At 39.8% G+C, this 26,628-nt stretch overlaps 1 protein-coding gene across 1 annotated transcript in view; it reads left to right on the top strand.

The window, feature by feature from the left end:
- Window positions 1–201: 201 nt before the first annotated feature.
- LOC141898579 (homeobox protein cut-like 1) overlaps window positions 202–26,628 on the top strand; it is a 61,484-nt gene continuing 35,057 nt past the window's right edge. The window contains 2 exon segments of the mRNA XM_074784555.1: window positions 202–346; window positions 12,414–12,524. Of these exon segments, the coding sequence (XP_074640656.1) occupies window positions 284–346; window positions 12,414–12,524 (174 nt within the window). The 5' untranslated portion in view covers window positions 202–283.

The raw sequence follows: 26,628 nt of genomic DNA, 5'->3' as shown, positions 1-26,628 counted from the left end.
AGGGGAGCGAGTAAAGATTCCCAGCCATTATTCCGAATCTGCATCCTTGTTTTATACTCGCCCTCGCTTTATCTCGAAATATCTCGTTGTTTTTTTAAAATGTTGATACCTGTACGATCTAAAGCGCTTTTGTGAATAAAGTTCATGTTTATTCGATGAAATTAAAATCATATCCCTTTCCTTAAATTACACGTACGAAAAACTATTACGATTTGATTTTTTGAATATATTATTAATTTACGTTAGTCATGTGACCAATCGATTTGTCGTAATCCCGTTCAAGATGGCTGCGAATGTGCAGTCGATGTGTCAGTATTGGAAAAACTTCGATTTACAAGATTTACAGGCAAGTTCTTTCCGTATCACCGACTTAGAATTGTTTATATCAGTACGGTTGATCCTCTTATACTTCGTATTTTTGTTGACCGATTTTGAGTGATGTGCAATTTGTCGTTGAAAATCACTGGCTGTCTCGGCGATGGAGATGCAATTTTGCGTGCCCGATCGAATCAGTCCGAATCGATCAGGAAAGCAATATCTTGAAACCGTGCCAACAAGTTTTTGGTTTAATATCGATTCTAAATGAAAACACGAAGTCATTTCGATCTATTTTCAAAGATGAACATAATGTTATGGGTCAGATTTAATCAATTCTGACAAATGTTGGATTTTCAGTTGTTTTTTTTTTATAGTTCATCATACACAGTTGAGTGTAGGGACCTAAATAGGAGTTAGCCTGCAAGTGGGTTGGTTGGTTGGTTTATTTTCTCAAGTTTTTGTTTGTAGGTTCACTTGAGAACTTAATTATCAAATGATTTCTATTCATTTTTGTTTTCTATTATTAAAAGAATCATCCATGAAATCCTATATCGGTGTAGGCCTACTCATGTAACTCACTGCTTTTTCAAATTTGGGTTATTGCTTGCAGTACTTTTGTTTTAATGAAAGAGAATTTACTTATTTTTTTTTTTGATTGTGTGACTGAGTCTTCAAATCATATTTCATCGGATAGAGGTTGAATAGATTAAATCTTATATAGGAAATTACTTTGAATCTTAATCTGAATCTTAACGTATTAGAATTTATAATTGATTTTACTGGATGATTATTCGAGAATTATTGCAGCTATGAACAAGTAGAAGATCATTATTCTGAACATAGTTTTGAAAAGTTTAATATTTTATATATGTATTTCAAAATGAACAGGTTCGGTTAAACTGTTCATTTCACATTTTATTTTGAAATATACTTTCTTGTAGATTGGATTAGAGCCTGGGCACGAATTTGATTGAATTACTTTCATGCATATTAAGTTATCTCCGAGTAAAGTTCGGAGATTTCATGAATATTTACCGTATTCAATTCAAATGACGTTTGATGTAGCTACTTTCGGATGTAAAGTCTAATAGAAGAATCGATGAGTTTATCGCCGAGCACATTATGTTAATATAACTGATTAATTAAGGTTGTTTTTCGTGCCCCCTTGCAACAGGTACGCCGTTATCTTTCCGCAAACATATAGTCGATAGATATACCAAGATGTTCAGAAGATGTTGGCATTACCATGGTAACCAGTATCCAACTCTCACCCCTGGTGACAGCAATGACAATATCATATTGTGATGGCAGGATTGGTACTGCTAGCATCGGCGCTTGACAGCCTGAAACACGGGAATCTCTTTCGTGATTGGCCAGTTACTTTCATCCCTAATATAAGCATGATAATTTTCATATTGTATTTTGATTAGGAGCGAATTTCGTAGTTGAAAAATCGATATATTTTCGTGAAAACGGATTTAGTCGGTTTTGCGGATTTGAGTCATGATTGATGAGGCGTGTATGTTAAAATTTGAATTTAAATAAATCACTCGTAGATATTGCGAAATTATGAAATTTGAGTATGAATAAATCATATGTATTATTCTATACATATGGGTTTTACGAACATTTATGGCATTTTTGATTTTAAAACGTCGGTACTTTTCGTTCCGATCGGCTTAGAACAATATGTTCTTTCACCGGTTTCGAATTATTTTTGCATAATTTTCGTTTTGTATTGATGATAATCAATTGCGGCAGATGTACTGTTTTACACGCGTTTCACCTATTGTTATAGATTATGCGTAGATATATTATTATCATAAGCGGCGTTTCTATCTTTTAGCCGACCAAATAATACGACGACGACGACGAAATATCGAATTACAATATGTCGATCAAAAAAATGTATTAAAAAACAGGTGTGACATCCGTATTTTTCAACTATCGACGAATCTAAAACTCGATACTGATAATTTTACACCCGACATTCAATATTATCGTACATGTATTGGGCGTGAATTTTGTACGCGAAGTCGCGATCGATTTCGATACTACGCGTTAACGTCGAGGAGGGGCGAAAAAATATATATACACGTTAGATCCAGCTTTATTCTCGTTACAATTAAATCTGTTACTCGTCTTTCATATTTCTGTTTCGAAACGATTAAAAAGTCTATGAAAATTGATCCGCGCGATATGTCATTATATGCCTTTCAGCTATTTGAGCCGGGTTCGTTTTTTCGATACGTTTCATTGTCATGGTAGCATCCGCATTAATCTGTACACACATATATATATATATATATATATATATATATATATCTGTCATGTGTCTTTTTTATTTGCTCGCATATTTTCTTATGGCAAATCAGAAGCATCTATTCATCCTTAAAGCGTACGTTGTCTCACCGCCGTTCGTTATCTTTGTTTTTGTTTTTTTTTTTTACGGGCGCCGCCCATTCGGAACTGTATTTGATCGTATTGGTCGAACGTATTTGTCACTTAATTGAAAAAAGAAAACACGCGTTCGTTTTAGTTTCGATATGATCGGAGCGAGACCGTGATGAACTCTGTTTGGGTAAAATACTTTTTGCAAGACGCTACTGCAAAGTTTTATTTATATGATTACGGAGAGTATCTTCTAAGATCTTCAACTGTCAGTATCTCGTATTTCAGTCCGGTTTCCCAGTTTGCCTTAAAAGTTTCTAAACAAGAAAATATAGGGTAGAGTTAAATCTAACACCTTCTAATGGTGATGTCAGAAATATATTTTATACTATCGGGATATTCTTTCATTTCAGTTATTAGTAACTTGACAAAAAGCCAACAGGAAACTGCCATAATCGAGCTACTTACTAGTTGATGCAGGGGAAAAATTGAATTATAATTAAATTTTTAGAAATTCTGTGTAAAAAGTGAATGTATTGTTTTTTGTTTTTGACAATGCGTATATTGATCATTCATTAGATAAAACGCCGAGTTAAACGGGGTTAAACTGGTTTCATTTTTGATGCACATTTCTCATCAGTTGTTGCGCGTCATTGATCTGTTTCAGTCAGTATTTTGTATACGTATCCATCCATTGCCTGCGCAATCTGTTTGCCTGAATCGATCGATCGTTCGCTAGCTCGCGCGGGAATCAGAACCTAGAAACAATCAAACCTGCATCGATTTACAAAAACGCTAGAACTTTCTATTATTTCTGTGTTTAGTCGAGGTTGCCGGTGATGTGTCTGTTTGTTTGTGTGTCGGGGTGAAATGTGTTTTCATTCGATTCCATTTTTGATGATTAATAACCCGCTCACACATCCCCAACAGTCAGGTTATCTCTTCTCTGTGATTGCTGTTGCTTTGTGTTGTGACTGGAGCTCTGTCTGATTCACCGCCTCGGATCAACGTAGTCTCCGCGCTGACCTTGCGAATGATTGAAAAATCTTACGAACCAGTTCTTTAAAATTATTTAAAACTTCTTGAAATATCGTTTTCCGTAATTTCTTGGATTATTTTAACGAAATTTAACAAATTTTTTGATTTCGATCGCTGATTTTCGCTAATTAAACTCTGAAAATCTAAACAATTGAAAATGATTTGTGTTAGGTCTATTTCGACATAGAAGTGCTGTAACGTAGAAATTCTGACTCGCCGGTTATTTCGGATGCAGTTCAATAGTTGTGACAGTTGAAAATATGGCAACAGGCGAAATTACATGTTACCTTATTACAACGTAAGCCACAAAAATCTGGTTACTTATTGGTAAAAACCACACCCAATGCATAAAAAACGAGAAAAATTTATTCACCCAATACAAATCAACCGGTTGTTATAGATATTTCCATAAAGCTATAATCAATGTTTTCTAGCGGTATTGTCGCGTTCGGTTTTTACCGATTGCTACGGTAAGCAATTACTCAGTTGCACGGCTGTTATTCGATCCGTGTTGAGAAGGAAAAAGATTCGTCCAATTTCTTTACCATAGATTTAACTAACATTGAATCTGACACGTGGTTGAATTTGACGGTCTCTCTCTCTCGTAGTTAGACACCGCGAAATGGTCGCGAATGAGTCATCAAAAATCTAACCCGCGGCACTTTCAGGGACGAGTTATAAAATGGTTGCTGAGGTATTAACCTCGCTCCTCGTGGTGGATATGTTTTGTTATTCAATCGGTGGCAGAAGAGAATTAATCAATGACCAGACAACAATAGTTTCTAAAGCTGAATAGATTTCGTTCACAACTAACAGGATAGAAATGCGATTCTTCCTGAGTAGTAAAATGCCCTTTAACCGGGAGTTCTTCTTCGTAGTTAAATCCACCTGAGGGCAGATCACTCATTGGACTTGGCTTCACGGTGTCGTTTCTTTAGTTGGAAATAAGTAATTGTACTTGAATGAGAATCCTAATAAACCTTTATTAATTTCTCAGGACCAACTATTACTATTATCGTCTTGACATAAAAATTTACAATAACAGGATAACCTCTGATTGAAACTCTGAAACGTCCTGAAACTTGCTCGGGTTTCATATAATGTTAGTCGATTTTTGAATTGGGATTGAATTCTGGAAAAATTTTCCCAGCCCTAAATTCCAAAATACTGCAGTTTTTACGTCATTGTTCAGAGTTTCATAGTTTCTGAGATGCCCCCCTCCCCCATACACCCGTAACCTAATCACATGGAATAGTTCTACCATTATCACGCTCGTGATTGCAAAGTTTTGTCATACAACATGATTATTTCATTTGGTCCTGAAAAATTGTTTTATGGCAATTTAATCCGCGAGTAGGTAACCAAAAATAGATGTAACAAATTTAGTTGATTTTGATGGTGAATTGACACTGCTACAAAATACGAGATATTTCTGATCGGATATTAGTTTCAATAAGATGGATTCTATCATCAACGTTCATGCCGCTTTGACTAGGGCCATTCGAATGGAAAATTTCTTGTTTATCGTAAATACCATATTGAATATGCTTGATTTTAGAAAATCTGTTTGATGATTTGAAACTTTATGAATTTCGAAATTTCCAAGTCATTTAGTGTGTTTTAACTAACTCCATATTCACAAAGCCGACACCTTATCAATCGAAGTCTCGTTTATGAAGCAGCCTTTTCTGTCGCTAATGATTTACCTTTTTTACGCCGGATTTCATAACCGACGATTTTTAAACATCAGATGTGGCAACATTTATAGATTTTGTATCGTTGATTTCGGCTGTTATACGATATAGGTTAATGTAAAACGTATGCGCTCGTTCGTTCGTAGGCTGGCGCGCTCTCTCATGTAATATCGGCAAATTTGTGCGCCCCGATTCAAATCGATACGGCGCTAATCAATTTCGCATATGCATGTTATTTTATGAAAGCATCGTTTCGGAATTGATGTTTTTCGCGTACGTGTTATTACAGATTTATAATATCGATACGACCAATTATGTAAAGCCGCTATTGAAAAACACTCGCGCGATGAAGTGTGCGCATATTTGATAGGCGGTTTTCTAAAGAAAACGCGAGATGAGGACCTGAATTATTAATGCTTCGGCGAAGTATCGATAGTCGAAAAATATTTCGAGCCGTGCCCGCATCGGTTTTGCGTTGATACGTCGATACGTATGAGCGTTATTGAAAGATTTCGAGCGCCGGGTTGTCGCCTAAAAAAACTGATGTTGATAGGCCGCGCGGTGCATATGTAACGATATACTCGAGAAAAAAAGAGAGTGTATGTTTTGGAAAAGTCGTAAAATTCGCTCTCGAAACAATCGATCTGGTTTTCAGAGAATGAAAATATGCACGATCATTTGAAAAATTGGTTTGTTAAATCGATGCGCTGAAGTTGAGCTCGAAGCTGCTGTTACACAAGCGTTTATAATCACAGCCAACTGTTAACACTGGCGCCAAATCGGTCCTGTTTGACTAGGGCCAAATTCAGCCCGCTCACACAGGGTCGTCACTGACCTGGAAAACTCTGGGAATCAGAAAAATCTAGAATAAATCTGGGAAAACTCTGGGAATTGGATACGTTATTGACCACTCATTTTTTTTATCAATACGTGAAGAGATTTCTTGGATTCACTCTGGGAATTCTATGTCATATCATGGAAAATGCAGAGAAAGGCAGAAAGTGTCCGGCCTGTTAGACCCCGTGCTCATCTTAACACTGGTTGCGGAAGCGAGCTCTGATATTTGACTCGGACCCGGGCTAGTTAGACCGGGATCATCTCTGCGCGATCGCCGCTTAAATCTATTCTACAACGGAATCGAAATGAGCCGAGACTGGTTTTTACAGATTATGATTTATTTGTCGTAAACGTGTTGAATATTGCCCGGAATCGTTACAATATAATGTGCGTATAGCGTATGACGAGACACTGCACTGGGTCTTATAAACGACGAAGGTATTTTTCTCTATTCACTAGGATTAAAACCTATCGATCTGTATAAATCTCTCGCCGAGGAGTCGTTTGAAATATTGTCGTTATATTGTGATTTCTTGCGGGTCGTTTGTCGTCGATGTCGACCGTTTCGTCGCTACGGGTCATCAATTCGTTCATTTCACGCGGCGCTGGTCGCAGGCGCGGCGACGACGACGACGACGACGAACACTAGCGAAAATTAATGTTTCGAAAAACCGAACGAACGAATGAAGAAGAAACCGTCGATTTCATATTCATTCATTATCAGTATATGTAATCTATCTTCTTCTTCCCCGTGCGCTGCGTTTCTTTTGCCTGCTGGAAAAAATATTCAGGTGTTTTAAACGGGAGAGAGGGAGAGAGAGAGAGTGTGCGCAGTCAGTGTCTGTGTTATTAACAGCATGCTGTAATACTTACGTTACTGCCGCTGACTGCTGATGGTCTTTTTTGGTTTGGTGATTTGTTGATTTTTAAAGACGGAGGCGGCCGGTCGCGTTTGATTTCATCTGCTGCGAGTGAGTATCTCAGTTTTCACTGGTTGATCTTATTCCGTTCTTTGTGTGTTTCGTGGCCAGGGGGTCTAATCACGGGAAGTATTGTTTTGTGAACTCTACCTGATTGATGTTGCGTTCGCTCCGATGAGACGTCTATGCGAGCAATATCATTAACACTCACATATTAATCATGCCTGCGTTCGCGGCAATAATTGAAGCGTAGAAAATCGCGGACTTTTCGCCGCTGGCTGATCGATGCAAGGTTTTAAACTTGACGGAATCGCTGATCAAGGGAAACATTTTCTGGTCTTACGAGCCGCCGCGAGAAAAAATAATGGACAAGCAAATTGAGTTATGAATATTGACTGGGCTCATTGATTTGCTTAGCTGTTATAATAGAAGTTATTATGTATGCTAAACCAGATGACATATGGCGCTGGCTCTTAACATTTGATTGATGACTTTGAACCGATAAATGTTCATCGATCGGGCGTTGATGATTGCGACGGGGTTTTGTCTCGCGAGCGCCCCCCCCCCCTCATTGCCGTCTGTTTACACGTTCGGTATTGTGTCAACCGTCCAGCGGCGTCGACGACCGTTTTCGAAATCGGTCGCCGGCGAAATCGATACATTTTCATCAGTGTAATTGCGATTCGTATGAAGTCATGAACGGTTCTCTGATTGATTTATCGATGCACAAATGGACAAGTTCCCATAGAAACATTATCTATCTCTTGAGTCACCAGTCGGGCGTTTATGACAGGTTTTTTTGCCGCGTCAACTCACCCTTCCATACGCGAAACTGTAATTACCCCCATGAATCATTTATGTTGCATATCTTGGTGAAACCGTTCTTTATAAACCACGCGTCCCCAGCGAGCGACGAGCTATCTGTTGCCGTCCCCGGTGCTAATTGGGAGGCTTTCTGAATGGTAATCTCGTCGAGTCGGCTGCCGAATCCGAACTCGTTGTGATCCGCGTATCGGGAGATACATCGATCATTTGATACCGATAGATGGGTTCTATAGCGCGCGTCGAGTATATTTTCGGTAATAGATTTCATTGTTGTACGCGTTGTGAATATTTTTCGCGGTGGAGTTTTTCCGATGTCGTATACCTGTAAAGTGAAACGATCGAGAATTTCCATCACGTGTCGGTCTATCGCCTGATAAATCAACGAGATCATTGGTTTATTAATGAATTCTCGCTGTCTACATATACTAGCTCGCGGGGTTTAGTAAGAAGTCTACATGCTAATGACTTACTCATTACCTGTGCGCGTATACCCATGAATGGAGACACCGCGATGTCTTCAATTTTCCCTGTAGTGGTCAGTTTTTTTTTTCACACGCGAGCCGTCATCAGTCAGTCTTGCACATTGAATGTGAATGTGTGATGCACGTATTAATCCGCTGCCTGAATCCATGGAGTAATAAGACTTACTCGAAGCTGTACCAATCCTACCTTAGACACTTTTTGTGTTCATGGGCAAAGCGTGGACCATCTGATTATCATGCATGGTGATGAAATGTCCAAATCAGGCGTAAACTTTAATTTGTTTATAAGTAAAAATGCCTTGAATTCAGACAGCAGAACAGCTGATAGATCTGATGACATATTTGCGGTTAGTAGTTGTAATGATGGCAATATCTGTCGATAGGCTGATAGTCGGAAGACCTGCATCAATCTGGCTTAATCTAAATCTTAAATTGTTTCAACTGATTTTATCTCATCGATAGATCAACAAACATATGTATCTTCCTCTATGTTTCATATTATGAATATATTTTGATTCGAATATGATTTGTATTGATATTGATCGGAAAAGCTGTTTGAAATCGGCGGTTGTAGTTTTTTCATCGCGTTCACAGCCTGTATCAACGATCAGTGAACGTTCGCCACACGAACATTGAACACTTTACGTATTGGTTTTTCTGCAGACGTCACTTTACAATAACTTTCACTAATTACACGATATCTGAATTGTTTTATAGATGTTCCATATGTATACACATTATATATATATATATATATATATATATATATATATATATATATATATATATATATATATATATATATATATATATATATATATATATATATATATATATATATATATATATATATATATATATATATATATATTTGGCGTATATGATATTTACTAGGTATCGATCACTAACCACGAAAATGATGCCTAATGACTCAGTAATGGGGTATCGGGTGCTGACTCGAATATAACCACTTTTCGGTGTCATACAGGCCATGATTGGACCGTTTGAACGATTTTACCGATAATGGCCCATATATCGCGCGCGCCCGTATTTGCAATAAACTCTCAACGAATGATTGAAAGGGCACTAGACTACGTGCGCGATCTTTGTGCCGACGCGGTGAAATTGACAAGCAAATGACTGATAATGAGCGCTCGTAATTTATTAATTCTGCCAAAAATTTATTTAATAGTCGATGAAAGAAGCGGTTTTTGTTTGTGTTTGCCATTAAAGTTGCATTATATCGGTGTTATTTTCTGGTGCTCAATATTCGCGTCGAGTCGTCTAGTGTAGCATATGGGATCACTGGAGCACGCGTAAAGTAAATAATTGGCTCTGATATTTTTTGCCGATCTGAATGGTTTAGCTAATATGGGGGTCGTGTATCGTCCCGACCGCTAGAAAGATATGGGTTTATTGTCGACGATACTTATGCAACGACCAATTAAAGCCACCTGAATCGTTCGTCGATGTATTTCAAATGATTCTTTTATTTTTTCCAGTTAAAAGTGAAATATATCGTCGCGTCATTGAGTAATATAGAAACGGGCTGATACTGGTATACGCTCTGTATGAATAGCTATGTTTTATATTTTCTATTGTCAGCTAATGATGATCAGTTCTCATTTGCCGGCGCTCTTGATCAATGTAATCAAATAATGGTTGTACGAATCTCTCGGGGTATCCTACTCAGTAATTGGCTATGGCTGTTAAGTGCTGGCACCTATTATTATTTTACATCGATGACTGTTCCGACGGACCGAGATGTTGGATCTATTCAACGCTGTCTGACTCTTTCGCGTCGGGTTCATTCGTAAGCTTCTTCATAATCGTTTTTAACATTCTCCGTTGCCTTTCGCCGCTTAATAATGTAATGGGAAAATTCTGAAAAGATTTTCTGGGTTTTTTTTGTCGGTGTCTGTGTGTGTGTGTTTTTTGCCTATCGGAGCAATTGATTGATGAGTCAAGTTATGGATGGTCGTGGTCTACGTCTCTATGGTCTCCCGGGGATGAATGATATTACACTTTAATAACATTAAACCCTCTTTCCTAATACCATTAAGTTGGCCCGGCTCTGGTAGATCAAAAGGTCTCGATGCCAATGCAGTCGCTTTGATACAGTGCGGGAGAAGGTGGCTAATAGCATTTAATGTCTTGATACTAGGCAACAAATTGCCGGAGTGTATGCAATACTGGTGATTATCGGCGATCAAGACACGACCATTACATAGGATTCTGTCAATGTTTCGAGTAGATCGACTGTAGCTTAGTGTTCATTCGTTCGTTGGTTCGTTCATTGGTTGGTTGGTTCGTTGGTTGGTTCATTGGTTGGTTGGTTCGTTGGTTGGTCGTTGGTTGGTTGGTTGGTTGGTTGGTTGGTTCGTTGGTTGGTTAGTTGGTTGGTTCGTTGGTTGGTTCGTTGGTTGGTTCGTTGGTTGGTTCGTTAGTTGGTTCGTTGGTTCACTCGTTCATTCGTTCGTTATTAGCCTGTTGCTGATCGTTGGTCACTGTGACTTCAATGATTAATAGTTAGTCGATTCGTGCATGTGTCTCTTCAGCCCTATTCATCTCTATCCCTCACAAAACCAGTTTTTCAGTCGTTTCAATACGTTGATTTGAAGTTGAAGGGACTGACGAGCTCATGCGCTTTTTAGTGATTTGTTTGCGAGTTTTGTTAATAAGGATGACACGTCACTCGCTTCAAAGCTCTAGAATTCTCGATATTGTGTAATGTATAGAATATTGTCGTGTAGCAGACAATAGTTGAACGTCTTGATGCATCGTTTGTTTGAAACTTAATCTCTACATTTGGTTTTTTACCCATTTCTCAGCCGCTATTGTGCGACGTGGGTTGTCAGTGAGTTTATGACGTGAAAAGTCTTCGGATTGACTCTCGCAGTCATCTTTACGACGCAATATCCTTTGAGTATTTCAAGTTTCAAATTCTCAACGCGTACTCTACTAATAAGCACGAGATTTAATCACTTAGGATCGAAACGCAAACGATGAAAGATTTGTGGGGGTTAAGTCCGTGAAAACAATTCGGAAATCGGCAACAAGCGTTATTTAGTCATATTTACATGATTCCCACAGAACAGGAAAACTAGGGAATTTTGAAATAATGATTCCCAGTTTGGAAATATTTGGGAATTTTCGAAATTTTCCTCAAATTAGGGAAATAACATATTCAGGCGATTCCAGGATCAGTTGAGTAATTACGGCATTTTAGCATCATATAAAACATTGAAGAAGGAAATACATGTACTGTATTCAGAGTACAGTACCGGGTGCTGTAGGGAAACGGTTACAAGTAAAGAATTTGCTAATAATTCACAAGTCAATTCGATCAGACAAACCAATCCATCACGTCTGCAACCAAAAAATTCGTGTATTCAGTTTATATATATATGTGCTATTTATAGCGTTTAAGCTATTGTTATTGTTGAGGTATAACTAACCGCTCGTTATGTCGGGAGGCTGTATATTATCACGTTGTTCGTTAGCACCTACCTTCGATCGATATTTTACCCCAAAAAAAAAAATAGGAAGCAAATATTTGTGAGGCTGGTACATTTCAGCGGAGAACTGTTTTTATATAGCCCGACACGCATGACGCACGACGCAGGGAAACGCAAACACACGAAATCAAACATGATTGATCTCGGAAACATTTTTCCCGAAACCATGTTTCTTGTTTCTCGTAAATACACTCGACGGGGAAACGCAGAAACATGGAATATTTGATCTCGGAAACATTGTTTCTCAAAACCATGTTTCTCGTTTCTCGTAGGGAAACGCTCAGAAACGTGTTTCTGTTTCCATGTTTCCCTGTCTTGGTCTTAAAAACAGATGGCCGATTGGATATGCGAATAACTGACAATCTCGTCTCTTTTTTGCTGATATTTCAGAAAGAATTAGACACAACTGCCACAGATTTAGCCGCTCGTCAAGACGAAAGCGACGTATCGAGAAAACGCCTCGTCGAACAAAGTCGCGAATTCAAGAAGAACACACCGGAGGTAAGTCATTGTGTTGCTATCGGTTACGTACGGCTGTGTCATTGTTGTGTTTGTGTTGCCGCGGTGTTTCGTGTCTGAGGGCTATTAACATGTGTGTGTGTGATAGGTTTGTTTGTTCGTAAGTTTTGGCGACGCCGATAGTTCGACGACTATATGGCTGTAGCTGGTGCTGGTAATGCTCGCAGCGCCGGTGCTGCTCTCATATGTTTCATCGCGATTGGCCTCTTATTATCATCATTCACGGTGATTGATGGTTGCGCCCGACCACTGCGGATGCCATCTCGCATCAAAAATCATTATCATTTGACTTGTATTATTGGTTCGATAATTTGTTCAGTCATTCAGCGTTTTTAATAATGCTTCAGCAAACGTTCATATACATATCACCGACTAAGCCTACTTTAGTTTCTGCCTCCTAAGCCCAACGCACACGATGTAAGGAAACAGAAACAGGAGACAGAAACATGTTTCTGAGTGTTTCCCTGTAATGTTTATGTTTATGAGAAACGAGAAACATGACACATTTCCTGGATCAGACGTGTTTGTTCCGTGTTGTTTCTGTATCTCTGTGTTTCTCCGTGTCATGTGCGTTAGGTTTTTAAACGTTTCAATTGTTTCTGGAGTCCATCTTCCCAGGGGTTCGATTAATTTCCCTGAGTTTGTTTTGAATGAAGAGCAGCGCCATCTTCAGGATATCGGACAAATGAAATAACTGCGAGGACGTATCGGATAGAGCCTCAGAAAAGCTGTAATGACATGGATATAAATATACATGTATCTCATTCAGAAAAACACGGTATTGGACGTATTGAAATCATTAACTAACTATTATTAGTCCGATTTATACACAATAAAATAAATTGAATTGAATTGATGTTAGATACACAATCTTGGTTTTGGGTGCACCTTTGACCATAAATCTCTTTAACTCTAAACATAAATGTCTTATGGCATAACTCTCATCTTCATCTATCGAACTACCTTCGACATAATTTCTCCCAAACCCTACCCAAAACTCTATTTCTGGATGTTTGTTGTTTGCTGGAGGTTTTTAGAATAAATAACACCCGATTATTACCGGTCATTTACTATGATTATAAGTTCATCGATGCTGCTCAGTTAGGTAACTTTCCGTTTGATTTCGGGGGTTTCATAATTCAATCATGACGAATACAAATTTGTTTTTGTTTGCTGTTTGATTGAACTCGGGTTACGCCGTAGTCGACCGCACGTTTAACCTGTCAACATATAATGAAAATATACCATTTAATCGTAAGTTTATTGAACCACATTAGTAACATTCATTCGGTTTTACGCCGAGATTAACCGATTTACTCGTTAATCAGATCGGCTAGAAATAAATTGTTTTCTCCGGCGATGTCGCCGGTTAATGGGAATTTTCAGCATTTAAAACTGTCGATTATTGCGTACATTGATTACGGTTGATGATGTGTGTACATTCGTGTCAGTAACTAGGGTTCGTCGTCGTCGTAGCCCCTCCGCTGCTCACAGTCACCGGTTAACGTTTGTGCGAAGGAAAAAAAAACAAGCGTTCTGTTTTAAAGCCATGATAGACAATTTCTGATTCACCTTACTTCCAAGGACTGGTTTTGCACGATAGTTCTAACCCTGCTCACACGAGTTAGTTCGTTTGGCTCGTTGTGTGGACTAAAGCAAAGTCATTTCATCACACACATAAGAACTAGTTCGTTCCAATATTTAGAGTGAACTGGATTAATCTTTTCAGTTGGTCTAGACTGTTCCGCTGTTCTATTTTAGAACTTTTCACTGGTGAGAACGCTTCAACGTTCTAAATAATGTAGTGTATAAATAATACTGTGGTCAGTCCTCTTCTTTCCTCAGTCGGTTCTAGGAATGTTAGAGTTAACCTCATGTTGGGTAGATAAAAGCCGCGATCACACGAGCATTTTTGGCTCGTGCCAAATTTGGCCCGGAACAACTGTTCACACGGGTGCCAAATGGGCCCGGGCCTGTTTGGCCCGACCAAAATCATCGGACCTGGCCCGAGCCTAATTTTAGCACTGGACAAATGATCGCGTTTGAATTGCAACTAGTACCTGAAATGATCCACTTCGCTTTGTTTGAGCATGGTTTAGTATCGAGTGGATGGTTTGCGTGTGAACGCGCTCTCTAATTAGGCACGGGCCAAATTTGGCCCGTGCCTGATCCGTGCCAATTTGGCGCGGGCCAAATCGTCTCCGTGTGATCGCGGCTTAAGTATCCAGTACAGAACTAGCCGCGATGAAGATCAGATCCTATATTGTCATACGATGAAGATCTGATCGTATATCGTCATACGATGAAGATCTAATCTTAGATCGTCATACGATGAAGATCTGATCGTAGATCGTCATACGATGAAGATCTGATCGTAGATCGTCATACGATGAAGATCTGAACGTAGATCGTCATACGATGAAGATCTGATCATAGATCGTCATATGATGAAGATCTGATCGTATATCGTCATACGATGAAGATCTGATCGTAGATCGTCATACGATGAAGATCTGATCGTAGATCGTCATACGATGAAGATCTGATCGTAGATCGTCATACGATGAAGATCTGATCGTAGATCGTCATACGATCAAGATCCGATCGTAGATTGTCATACGATGAAGATCTGATCGTATATCGTCATACGATGCGTGCGATTGCGGAGGATCGCGGTGTACGATCAGTCGACGAGGCCAATCTGTTGAGAATCACCTAGAGAAAAATCAATCATGCCCGATCAGACCAGTCGGTCCATTTTCTCTACGAATTGATTGATGTTGATGTTGTAAATTGACGGATGGATGTACGAATGTAATCCGTCGACGCTGTGATGATGTTTCCATGTTCTCGAATAACAACACGCGTTTGACTTCGGTCGCTCATAAAAATGGAGCGTCTGATGTTATTCTTCCGGATATGATGTAGCCCGATGTTGTTATCGGTGGTTTGTTTTTAGTTTTGACCGGCTAACAGCCGAATTCTCATCGGATAACGAAAATCATCGATCGCTTTAGTGGAGAAAAGTTGTCGCGCGATTCGAGGAATCGAGTTCCTTGAATCTTCGCATCTTGTTCGCGGGATCATTCTGATCGATATCAGGAGATTCTCATTCTAGTTTTATGTGGTATAAATGATTTATATTGGCGTATATTTGGACCAGTAATTTTAGCTTAGATGTTTGCTCTTTTTTTGTGAATATCTCTTTTGGGTCTTATAGGGGTTATTCGTATGACGTGTTCCCGTGTGTTCTCAGTGTATTGATGTGTATTTCCCTTTCAGACGATATAAATGTCTGAAAAAAAATGAGAACCTTCAAACCGAAATCTTTCCCGCCCTTGCGTTCAACCAGCGTTTCTGCCCTCCTTAATATTTATGCAAAATAGCAGGCCAGGTTTCTTGGAGACTTGGTTCCAAAGTTGGGGTAAATCCTTAACGTGGATGATAAACACCAGGGGCCTGTTGCATAGTCATGGTTTAGACATAAGACCAGTCTAAGACCAACTAAGTTCTATAGCCAATCTAACAACTTAAGACCAGTCTTTAGATTTAAGACCACTTTTTGACTTAAGTCACGACTGTGCAACTGGCCCCAGAGTATCAATGAGAAACCATGCTATTAACCCTTTCAGTGCTGACTAATTAATACCCAAAAGTGTTGGAGATAATTTGAAAATTCATAAAGATTCCATCCACCCCAAAGTGTTGAAGAACGGGCGCACCACTTTGGTGCGTCTACACCATGACGCGGTGTATCGTTAGTTACTAAAAGTTCACTATGTTTGACAAGTGCTGCCATCTTTTGATAGAGATAAAAACAAATTATTAATAATATCAATACACTGCGATGCAGTGTACTAGCAAAGCCCATCACCGATTAATACACCGCACTTCGATATAGACGCACTGAAAGGGTTAACCGACTAATTTGTAAAATGTCCTCGGGGCTCATTTTGCCCCCACATCTATAAATTTCAGCCCAGGCAATCGTCATTCTTGCGTAAACCATTTCAAGCGAATCCAATGAAGCTGATATGAAAATATTGAAGTCATGATACTCACTTATTGAGGTCATGATACTTCATAAAGGATATTTCAGCACCCATTGTTGCACCCCACCCATTCGGTTGGTCAAATTGATGTAATTGAATAACCATCGCTCATATTTAGATGTCTTTGCCGAAGGTGACCCTTGATATCCTTTTCGACGAAGCATTATCAGTGCTATCATTGTGTTTGTGAGACATTGTGAATCATGATTTCTTTAGGCTTCCTGTAAAATCCATCGAGATGACCTAATCCCAAATAGAAAGGGAAACCTACATAAAGATTGTTTCAGTCACTAAACTTGGATGGGTGGAAGTTTTATTGACCTTTTACAAGAAACATATATATATATATATTTATATATATTATTTCATGAGAATCGAAAACCACTCCCAACATTTTTTTTTAGTCATTATCTTTGTGAATAAATTGTAGTCATATGGGGATTGGTTTGTTAAGCGCAATTAAAAATGTTGAAGTTCAAACTTCTGAAAATATTGAGAGGTATCGGGTTTTTAAGTGTCTCGTTGTTCTGTAGATTTCTAATTGAATCGGTGCGATACTTTCACTGTTAGCTTCACGACGCGCGATTTCTTAGAAAAAAGATTGAATCGCAAATTGAAGACGAAACCATCATAGCCCTACGCCCCCTCCCCCCCAACGACCCTACTTTTTTTTTCCTTCTGTTTTTGTCAAATCGACATGCGATCGATCGGTATCGCCAGAATGCTATTAGCGCATTGTTGCAGGGATTGTCGGTGCAGCTGTTTGTTTTGTTAATAGATTATCGGCTGGATTACATTCGGGTTGAACCTCTCGCCTGATCATACACGACGACAACGACGGAGAGACGAGATGAGATGGACGCCAACAGACTTCGATGTTTCGATAATTGCTTGTATTGCATTGCTTTTGCTTCAGAATCATTAATGTTTCTGCCAGCGTGCACACTCATGAATTTTCTGCCATTGGTTGCTATAGATACGCGACCGAATGGTGATGGAGCACGTATGAACGTTATGATTTATTGATTGAATTCGCTGATTGATTATTAATGTGATTGATTGATTGATAAATGATATTTGACTTCTTTGATATTTGTGATATCTATTCGTCACATCTTTATCGGTGATAATTCACGGATTGGTCAAGAAATACACGATAATGTTATTTGCTGTATTCAACATCTACTCGTTTCACTAATGATAATCCTGGCAAATGATTATGTTATTTCTTTCATCTTGCGCCATCTTGAATTCTGAAAGTCCGTGTACGGACTATCGCTTAGTTAGCCCATCGCAATTGGGTGCGTACCTGGAACGAACCAAATCACTGGTCATCACTGGTCCAGCTAGATGCAACACTCCGATTAAAAGCAATTCCAGGTTGTATATTCACGCACAGAAAACTGGTCCGTTCTAAAATCTTGAATGGAACTGGATTGGTATTTTGGTCAGTCTGAATCGGTCCATTTGAAATTGGTTTTTTGGTCTTAATAACGTGGTTTATCGATCGCGAATACAACGAAGATCGTTTGATCAGTTCATAATTGAACGGTTTTTCAGACGTTTCGTATCGTTTCGAATCGACTCGGTTTAATTGCGATAATCGACATATTTGTGCGTATCGATGGATCGTATCGATATCTCGTGTTTCTCGCTATCGAGACGTAAGAAACGGAACGCGAGATATTTTATTTAAATTCGCTCGTGAGTCATTATACGGAGACAAAGAGAGAGATCGGTGATCAATTCTTATTACTTTGTGTCATTGATCGATTCGAGGGGGGTTTCGGAACGCAAGCAAATGGAACATTGGCAAAATGATTGATCGGGTTAGCCGAGATCTGACGACGGCGTTGGCGCAAAAAATATCGCCGCGCGATCAAGACGTCATCCTTCGCCTGTTTCTTATTCTTCATCAGTGCATTCGATGTTGATCAGTATTGATGTATCGTGTGAGTATCTCCCTCCCTCTCCCTTTCCATCTCCCTCTCTCTCCCTCTCTCTCTCCCTCTCTCCCTCTTCCTCTCTCCCTCTCCCTTTCCATCTCCCTCTCTTCCTCTCCCTCTCTCTCTCTCCCTCTCTCTCCCTCTCCCTCTCTCTCCCTCTCTCCCGCTCTCTCCCTCTCTCCCTCTCCCTCTCTCCCGCTCTCTCCCTCTCTCTCTCCCTCTCTCCCTCTTCCTCTCTATCCCTCTCTCCCTCTCCCTCTCCCTCTCTCTCTCTCTCTCTCTCTCTCTCTCTCTCTCTCTCTCTCTCTCTCTCTCTCTTCCCTCCTTCCTCTCCCTCTCTGTCTCGCTGACAAAACGATTATTTAATCTCGTATAGTGTCGTCAAAGATTTGTCGAAGATTATTAGTTCCTGTAATTGAACGAAGCATATATGTATTCCTATTGACTATTAAAAGTTTAAAAGATTCCATTCACTCATTCCTCCTCACTCCTCACTCCTCACTCCTTGAAGGCATGATTCACATGGGTAATTGGGACGATGGCAGGCGATATTGTGTCCTCACTGTTTTTGTATCGAGGTGTTTGTGACATGAATCGTTGTTTTGTTGAACGATCTAATTTCGCTGTAACCTGTTGCTTTATTTGCACGTGATCCGTGCTGCGGGATATCCCGCTGGCGCTCTCTCTCTCTCTCTCTCCTCTCTCTCTCTCTCTCTCTCTCTCTCTCTCTCTCTTCTCTCTCTCTCTCTCTCTCTCTCTCTCTCTCTCTCTCTCTCTCTCTCTCTCTCTCTCTCTCTCTCTCTCTCTCTCTCTCTCTCTCTCTCTCTCTCTCCCTCTCCTCTCTTCTGCCTCGAGCAATGCCCATAGATTTATAGGTCTTTCGACTCGTTTCCTGACAACTGATGATCAAAATCATCGCTGGCTTCATCAATTTACAATTGTGCCCCCTTAATGTCGGCTTTATTTCGCCCGATATTACGATCGATAGGACGCAGTTTTCTGCTTCTCTTGTTTTCCCAATTACATATTGCCAATATCGTCGGCGGGTTTTAAAGAAATTAGGAGCCGAAGACATTCAAAGCTAAATAAATCAAACGAAAACAGATTAAAGTGTTGTGAATAATGCGTTTTAGATGCCCGACCGCTGAGCACAGGGAATTATTAAGTGCATTGATAACCCATGACACATTAGTGCTTGATGAAGCTTGTATTTTTGCCGGGAATTTTGCGATTAAATATTCATCTGTGTAGATATTGGTGGTATTGACGTGTTGGCTTTAGGTCCCTCGTGCATCATATTGCACTGGTGCGTAAGACACATTTTACATCGATCCGTTTATTCACACCGAAGACGTTTCTTCGCGTGCAGATTTTTGTCGTCAGCGGTCGAGTCGGCGTCCGATTTCGGAGGTCTCTCGTTTCTAAACCGGCCGCGGTCAAGTGTGATTCGTTCTCGGTGGACGAGTTTCATATCGACGATAGACGATAATTGTATCGACGAAAATCGTATCGATAATATCCCATATCGTAGAAACAACAGTAATCGACTTCAACTCGGCCCCTCAATCTGCCGCTCGTATTCTATCACCTGTCTATGAAGAGAGAGAGATAGACCGCTTGCTATACCTTCAAACGAACATCAATTCGTCTTTTGATGTTGTTTTTTTTTGTCGGCGGCGCTGCTCGGGATTTCGGCACAAAAGAAATCGAATTATGCATGTTTTATAATGATGTATTGACGGGAGAGACTCGGGGGTTGGTTTATTGGTTCAGTAAATAATGTATCATATTGCCGGGTATAGTCATCTCTTCTAGCCATACATACATCAACATGACAGTACAGAGAGAAAGAGAACTGGGAGAGAGAGAGAACTGGGAGAGAGAGAGGGAGAGGGTTGCAACGAGCATATTTTTCTGATGGTATACATTACAATGAAATGGTTATGTGACTAAGCAGTATTCAGTGATCAGGAGATGAGCTAGCTGGTATGCGGCAATAAAAACCAATACTTACTCGGGGATATGTATACTTGTTGAATGCCACTCGTTCAAATGGTATTCATATAGAAATTTACTCTGGTATATCGGGAGTAACATTATCCCTCTATCGCGGAGCACGAATTTACTTGTGCCTCTGTTATTTAGACTCAGGTAGGTGCGTGCTTTTTTTAAGCTCTCATTTCCTCTTTTCCATTTTTTATGCGTGCATTATTTGGAGAACTATCTGATCAGTCTGATACAGCGCGATAGTCATCTGTTTTTGCTGTGATCTTTTCTGAGAATATTGCGTAATCGGTGGGGCTACTGCTGCTAGTGATGCTGCTGCTGCTACAGCTTTGAATATTCTTATATCCATTATAAGCGGCAACTAATCAGACATGTCGCGCTGTGATTGGTAGAAACTATAAGCGAGTATCAATCGTATTTTTGACTTTGTCGCCGGTCTCCTCATTCGCGTTTGATATTCTTTCAAATAAGATGAACTCACGTTCCCTACATTCCCTACATCGGGTTATTGGTTCAATCTCTATACAGTGATGTGCATCGTCCGGTATTAGTCGACGCTGCTGCTACTACTTTCTATAGTTTCGGTGAAGCTGGGTATGAATTTTCAGCACCAAATATTATCATATTCAAATAAAACAATCTGAACAGTTAATTCATTTATAAAACGGAAGCCTGTTGCGCATTCATGGCCTAGACCAGTCTAAGACCATCTATAGACGATCTAAAAACTTAGGACTAGTCTTAAGGTTTTTTAAAGGTTTAGGATCATATAAGGACTCGATTGACGACCGTGCGTGAACATTATATCGACGATATTACTGTATTTATTTTCGAGATGATTCAAGCTGGTAATAGTGTCAAATTCCTGACTGTCGCCTCGTGCAGCTTCACAACCTGCATGTTTCACTTGTATCGTCATCTTTATTAGCTAGATAACATAGTTCTTCATCTTGTTTGATTAATTCATAGCTTCAACCGTGGACTCAAAAACGAGCCCATGCATCAACTAATTGCATATGATTGCGCTGTGTAATGAATTATTGGTGATTAGTGGGATCTTTTGGACAGTTTGCGATCCCTGTCTATTGACAGCTCGTGATCCCTGTCTATTGACAGCTAGTGCTCCCTGTCTATTGACAGCTCGGGATCCCTATTTATTGTCAGCTAGTACTCCCTGTCTATTGACGGCTCGTGATCCCTGTCTATTGACAGCTAGTGCTCCCTGTCTATTGACAGCTCGGGATCCCTATCTATTGACAGCTAGTACTCCCTGTCTATTGACAGCTAGTGATCCCTGTCTATTGTCAGCTAGTACTCCCTGTCTATTGACAGCTAGTGCTCCCTGTCTATTGACAGCTCGTGATCCCTGTCTATTGACAGCTAGTGCTCCCTGTCTATTGACAGCTAGTGCTCCCTGTCTATTGACAGCTCGTGATCCCTGTCTATTAACAGCTAGTGATCCCTGTCTATTAATGGCTGGTGATCCCTGTCTATTGACAGCTAGTGCTCCCTGTCTATTGACAGCTAGTGATCCCTGTCTATTGACAGCAAGTGATCCCTGTCTATTGACAGCTAGTGCTCCCTGTCTATTGACAGCTCAGGATCCCTATCTATCGACAGCTAGTACTCCCTGTCTATTGACAGCTAGTGATCCCTGTCTATTATCAGCTAGTACTCCCTGTCTATTGACAGCTAGTGCTCCCTGTCGTTTGACAGCTCGTGATCCCTGTCTATTGACAGCTAGTGCTCCCTGTCTATTGACAGCTAGTGCTCCCTGTCTATTGACAGCTCATGATCCCTGTCTATTAACAGCTAGTGATCCCTGTCTATTAATGGCTGGTGATCCCTGTCTATTGACAGCTAGTGATCCCTGTCTATTGACAGCTAGTGCTCCCTGTCTATTGACAGCTAGTGACCCCTGTCTATTGACAGCTAGTGATCCCTGTCTATTGATGGCTCGTGATCCCTGTCTATTGACAGCAAGTGATCCCTGTCTATTGACAGCAAGTGATCCCTGTCTATTGATGGCTGGTGATCCCTGTCTATTGACAGTTCGTGATCCCTGTCTATTGACAGCCCCGTATTGCTGTCACTTTTGCTGAGAATGTTGAGTAATTTCGCGCTGCTGATTTAATCTACCCTCACACGTGCGCGCGCGGGTTTGTGTGTGTTTGTGTCAGACAATCACTATGTTGTAGATAATACTAATCACCGTATCATCGATTTTTAGGGGGCATCAGCGAGCTCTCCGCGATAAAAAAAAACTTCATTTCTCTGATCCTGGTGAAATATGCCGAACAAAGGATGAACAGGCAGATACTATCGATTGTTCGTATCCTTTCATGTTATATAGAAAAACAGGGTGTGGAATCATAGACGATGAATGCGCAATTTTTAATGCTCGTAATCGTTTTTATTCGGGTTTGTATTTTTCGGTCATGACCCGTTCGATATTCAAACCCATCAAGCACAATTTATTTGTCCTACCAGTGTTTGATCGACGTACCGATTAACTATTAACCCTAGTGTATGCGGCCATTTTGTTCTGTTCATTTTGCCTAAAATATGTTGGTAATCTTTGGCTATGAAATATTCGTAATTTGTTTCAGAGACCAGTTCGGTTTTAGAGACCAGTTTTACCTGACTCTGACTCTAGGATTGATGATATTAAACTCGATATCTATCGAACCAATACGGAGTCCAAATGATTTCTCCCTGGTTCTTTTTTTATGGCCTTTTTTTAGTTACTTTGAGTACAGATTTTTCTAATGAAATAGTGAGAGGGAAGAAATGAAAAATGAGAAAAGATTTTGCAGGCATTTCAAAATGGAAGGGAAATGATTTATGAAAATGTTTTTTTTAATTTGATTATTTTGACATATAATCCTAGAATGAATGCAGAAACAAAAGAGAGGAGCAAAAATTGTGATTGATTGATGAAGAAAATCACTTTTTGCTGATCTCTAACTGAATATTGACATGACAAAAAAAAATTTTAAATTGATTTTTTACTATTATCTGATCTTTTATGTGAAATGACCTTGTTCCAAAAAATAGAAAAAAAAGGCTTAAAGCATCATTGAGTCGTTCGGTCTTTCTATCGAGACACTCTCTGATATTCATTTTTAACGACGAAATTCTCGAAAAATCAGGGCCCGAAAATGTTGTCGATATTAGCCACTTCACCGGTTTTACTGTTGTGGTTCGTGTGGATTTTTCTCACCTGGTAAAGCGTACCAGATCACTGAACACTGACATACGCGATCGATATCGCGTCCATTAGGCGTCGACCGAAAAAAGTGACCGATCGCTATTGAAAAACACTTAGCGATAATGATGACCAATCGATCAGTGGTTTCATCGATTATCAATTAATGCGCGTATATGGATCAGTAAACATACACACGCGTGTTGGTCAATGATTGCAGTTTCTACTGTAACTATTCACAGCATGTCACTAATACTGTCAAATGATGCGTAAACCAAAAACAAGTCCAGATGTTGCCGTAAGAATTCATTGGGTGAAAGGATATTTTTTCCGTGTAAAGATGCGATCATACGTGCACTTTTGGCCTGGGCGAAATTTGGGCCGGCCAAAACAAATTTTAGCACGGGTCAAATCATTGCGTGTGAATTGCCATAGGTTCCAGAAGTTACTCACTTCACTTTGTTTATGGTTAAGTATGATTTACGCGTGAACGCACTCTCTAATTAGGCAGGACCAAATTTAACTCGGGTCTGATCCGTAGCAATTTGGCCCGGGCCAAATCGTCTCCATGTGATCGCGGTTTATAATTTCTAGTTCATTTTCAATTAAACTACTATTTATGTGATTGGTGCCGTATGTTCTCCAGTGCATGGCATGTACTTGTGTTGGCTAGTCGGGCAGGGTCGAGTCTCGAGGCGCCATCGGGTTTCGAATCTCTGCCGAGGGTGGATAGGTTTACGCCGATCTCGAGGGTGTGTCTCGCGAAAAATCAAATGAAAACTTCATCAGTAATCAATATCATTGCAGTTCATGTCAGATCTATACTGATCGATTACTGATAGCTTACTGATCGATTACTGATAGCTTACTGATGATCATAGATCACGAAGTTTATTGAATTTATGATCAAATTTGACGAAGTGCATTACAGTTTCACAGTAAAATTACCAGCAATTGATTTCCGATATCCGCGTTTTGCAATAATTCAATTATTTGACTGCGTGTGTTCGCAGTAGATCGCAGGGTCGCCAGTTAGAAACACTGATCATCGGTAAACATTGATTTTCCGAAATATTCTACATTGCCGAACATTAGATATCGGTTTTTTAGGCAATGAATTAGAATCTATAGAGCCACACTAACACTATGTTGCAATTTACAGCGATGAAGATCTTCCGACTATAGACGGATTTCCGACCTTTTCTAACATTTTCTTTATTCCTGAGAACAGTGTAGTTTTCGGAGGTAGTTAGCACAACTGTGGAGTCGGAGAAACCAATATGGCGTCTCATTCAAAAAGCGGCTCTAATTCAGGCCCAAACTATTAACTTTTTGACCAAAAGGAAGTAAGTTTTTTGGCTAAAAGTTACTGATTTTTGTTCCCCAAAAAAATTCTTTTTTTTGAAAATATTTTCCGACTTTTTCAATATGGGCTGTTTTCATCCCTGAATTTATAACGGACCGAGCGTCTGTACAACTAAAGAGTTTATTGCGAATATGACAAATTTGACTGACCGAAAAACCGATCCAGGTCTGTTCGGAATTTCAGAATGGTCCCCATTTCTTTGTGAATGGAAACTTTGTCACAGTACTAATACTGAGTTAGGTTTTGAGTTGGAAGTAACTACTGTAAATCCCTCTCCATATTGTAAATCTTATATAATTGTCAATTATAAAAAATTTTTGTGGAGAATATAAATCATATCAAAATCATATTGTATCAGTCCACAATTCGCCCTGATGTCTATAACTCGCAGTCAGTTGTGGGCTTTCTTGTGCTCAACTATAAAAAGATCGGTGAAGTTTCTGCCATTGATGAAGCGGATACCCGAGTACCCCTAGCGATTGATGAGAATTGTTATGAAGATCCCCGCAGGAGCTCGACGAGCAACCCGAGCATTTCGAGACAATCACATCGCCGCCGCTTCGGGTCTCAAAATCAAAAGATACCTGAAAGAAGCTTTGTGATATGATGATCTGGCGACGATGTTTAACTTGGCCGGAGCATGTATACAGTGTCGGATTAAAGATATAAGAGATATATCTATTGTTACGAATTTCTGTCCAGTTTATTATTCTTATTCTTCTCAATAGCGTATGAGATATTGGTCGGGAGGTTATGAACCGAGAGAGAGCGTCATTCGTTCGTCGTTTCATGATTATTTTTCTCAAGTCGATTTCGATAAAGTACCCTCGACCTAAAGTTCATACATTGAATTGAATAATAATCATCGGCGGTCAATAATTGACCAGTCCTTTTGTCGAATCGGTAAAATGGCCCTAAACGCGTGTTCATTGGAACGCGAACAAAACTCGGATATCGAGAGTCGTGTCTGAACGCGAATCGAAGCGTTTTCAAAATGTCTCATCGGTGACGAGCGAAAATAAATTAGTTTCACTCGATAGATTTCTGTTTGTATCGTTTTCGCGAAACCCATCGATCGACGACGTTCTTATTTGTGATCGTATGATTCAGTGATTTTATGAAGTTGTGTGTTTTGTCGTCGAGAGGGAGCGAATCGAGGGGGGGGGGGTTGTCGAAGTTCACCGGTGCAGGGATCGCGGTTTGATCCGATAATCGGCCCAGTCATGAAGAAAGAGGACATGTCCCGTACGACGACTACGTCATTCGTTACTGTTAGAGTTGCTTATTGATTCAGTATTGCAGTAACTTGTACTTGTTATTCATTCGTCCAGAACCAATTGTACATTAATCCACTGACGATCAATTGTATTGCAGTTGTATGCGCTTGAATATGTTAATCTTTCGCCTATAATAATTGCACGGTTTAAGAAATAACGATTTAGATTTCGTTCCGTGAATCATTTGGCTCGAACTCGTTTATATACAAGGACGGCCGATGATCGGAGGA

This window comes from Tubulanus polymorphus, chromosome 2 (assembly GCF_964204645.1).
Source record: "Tubulanus polymorphus chromosome 2, tnTubPoly1.2, whole genome shotgun sequence".
Lineage (NCBI taxonomy): Eukaryota > Metazoa > Nemertea > Palaeonemertea > Tubulaniformes > Tubulanidae > Tubulanus > Tubulanus polymorphus.
This window is presented reverse-complemented; position numbering and strand designations above follow the sequence as displayed.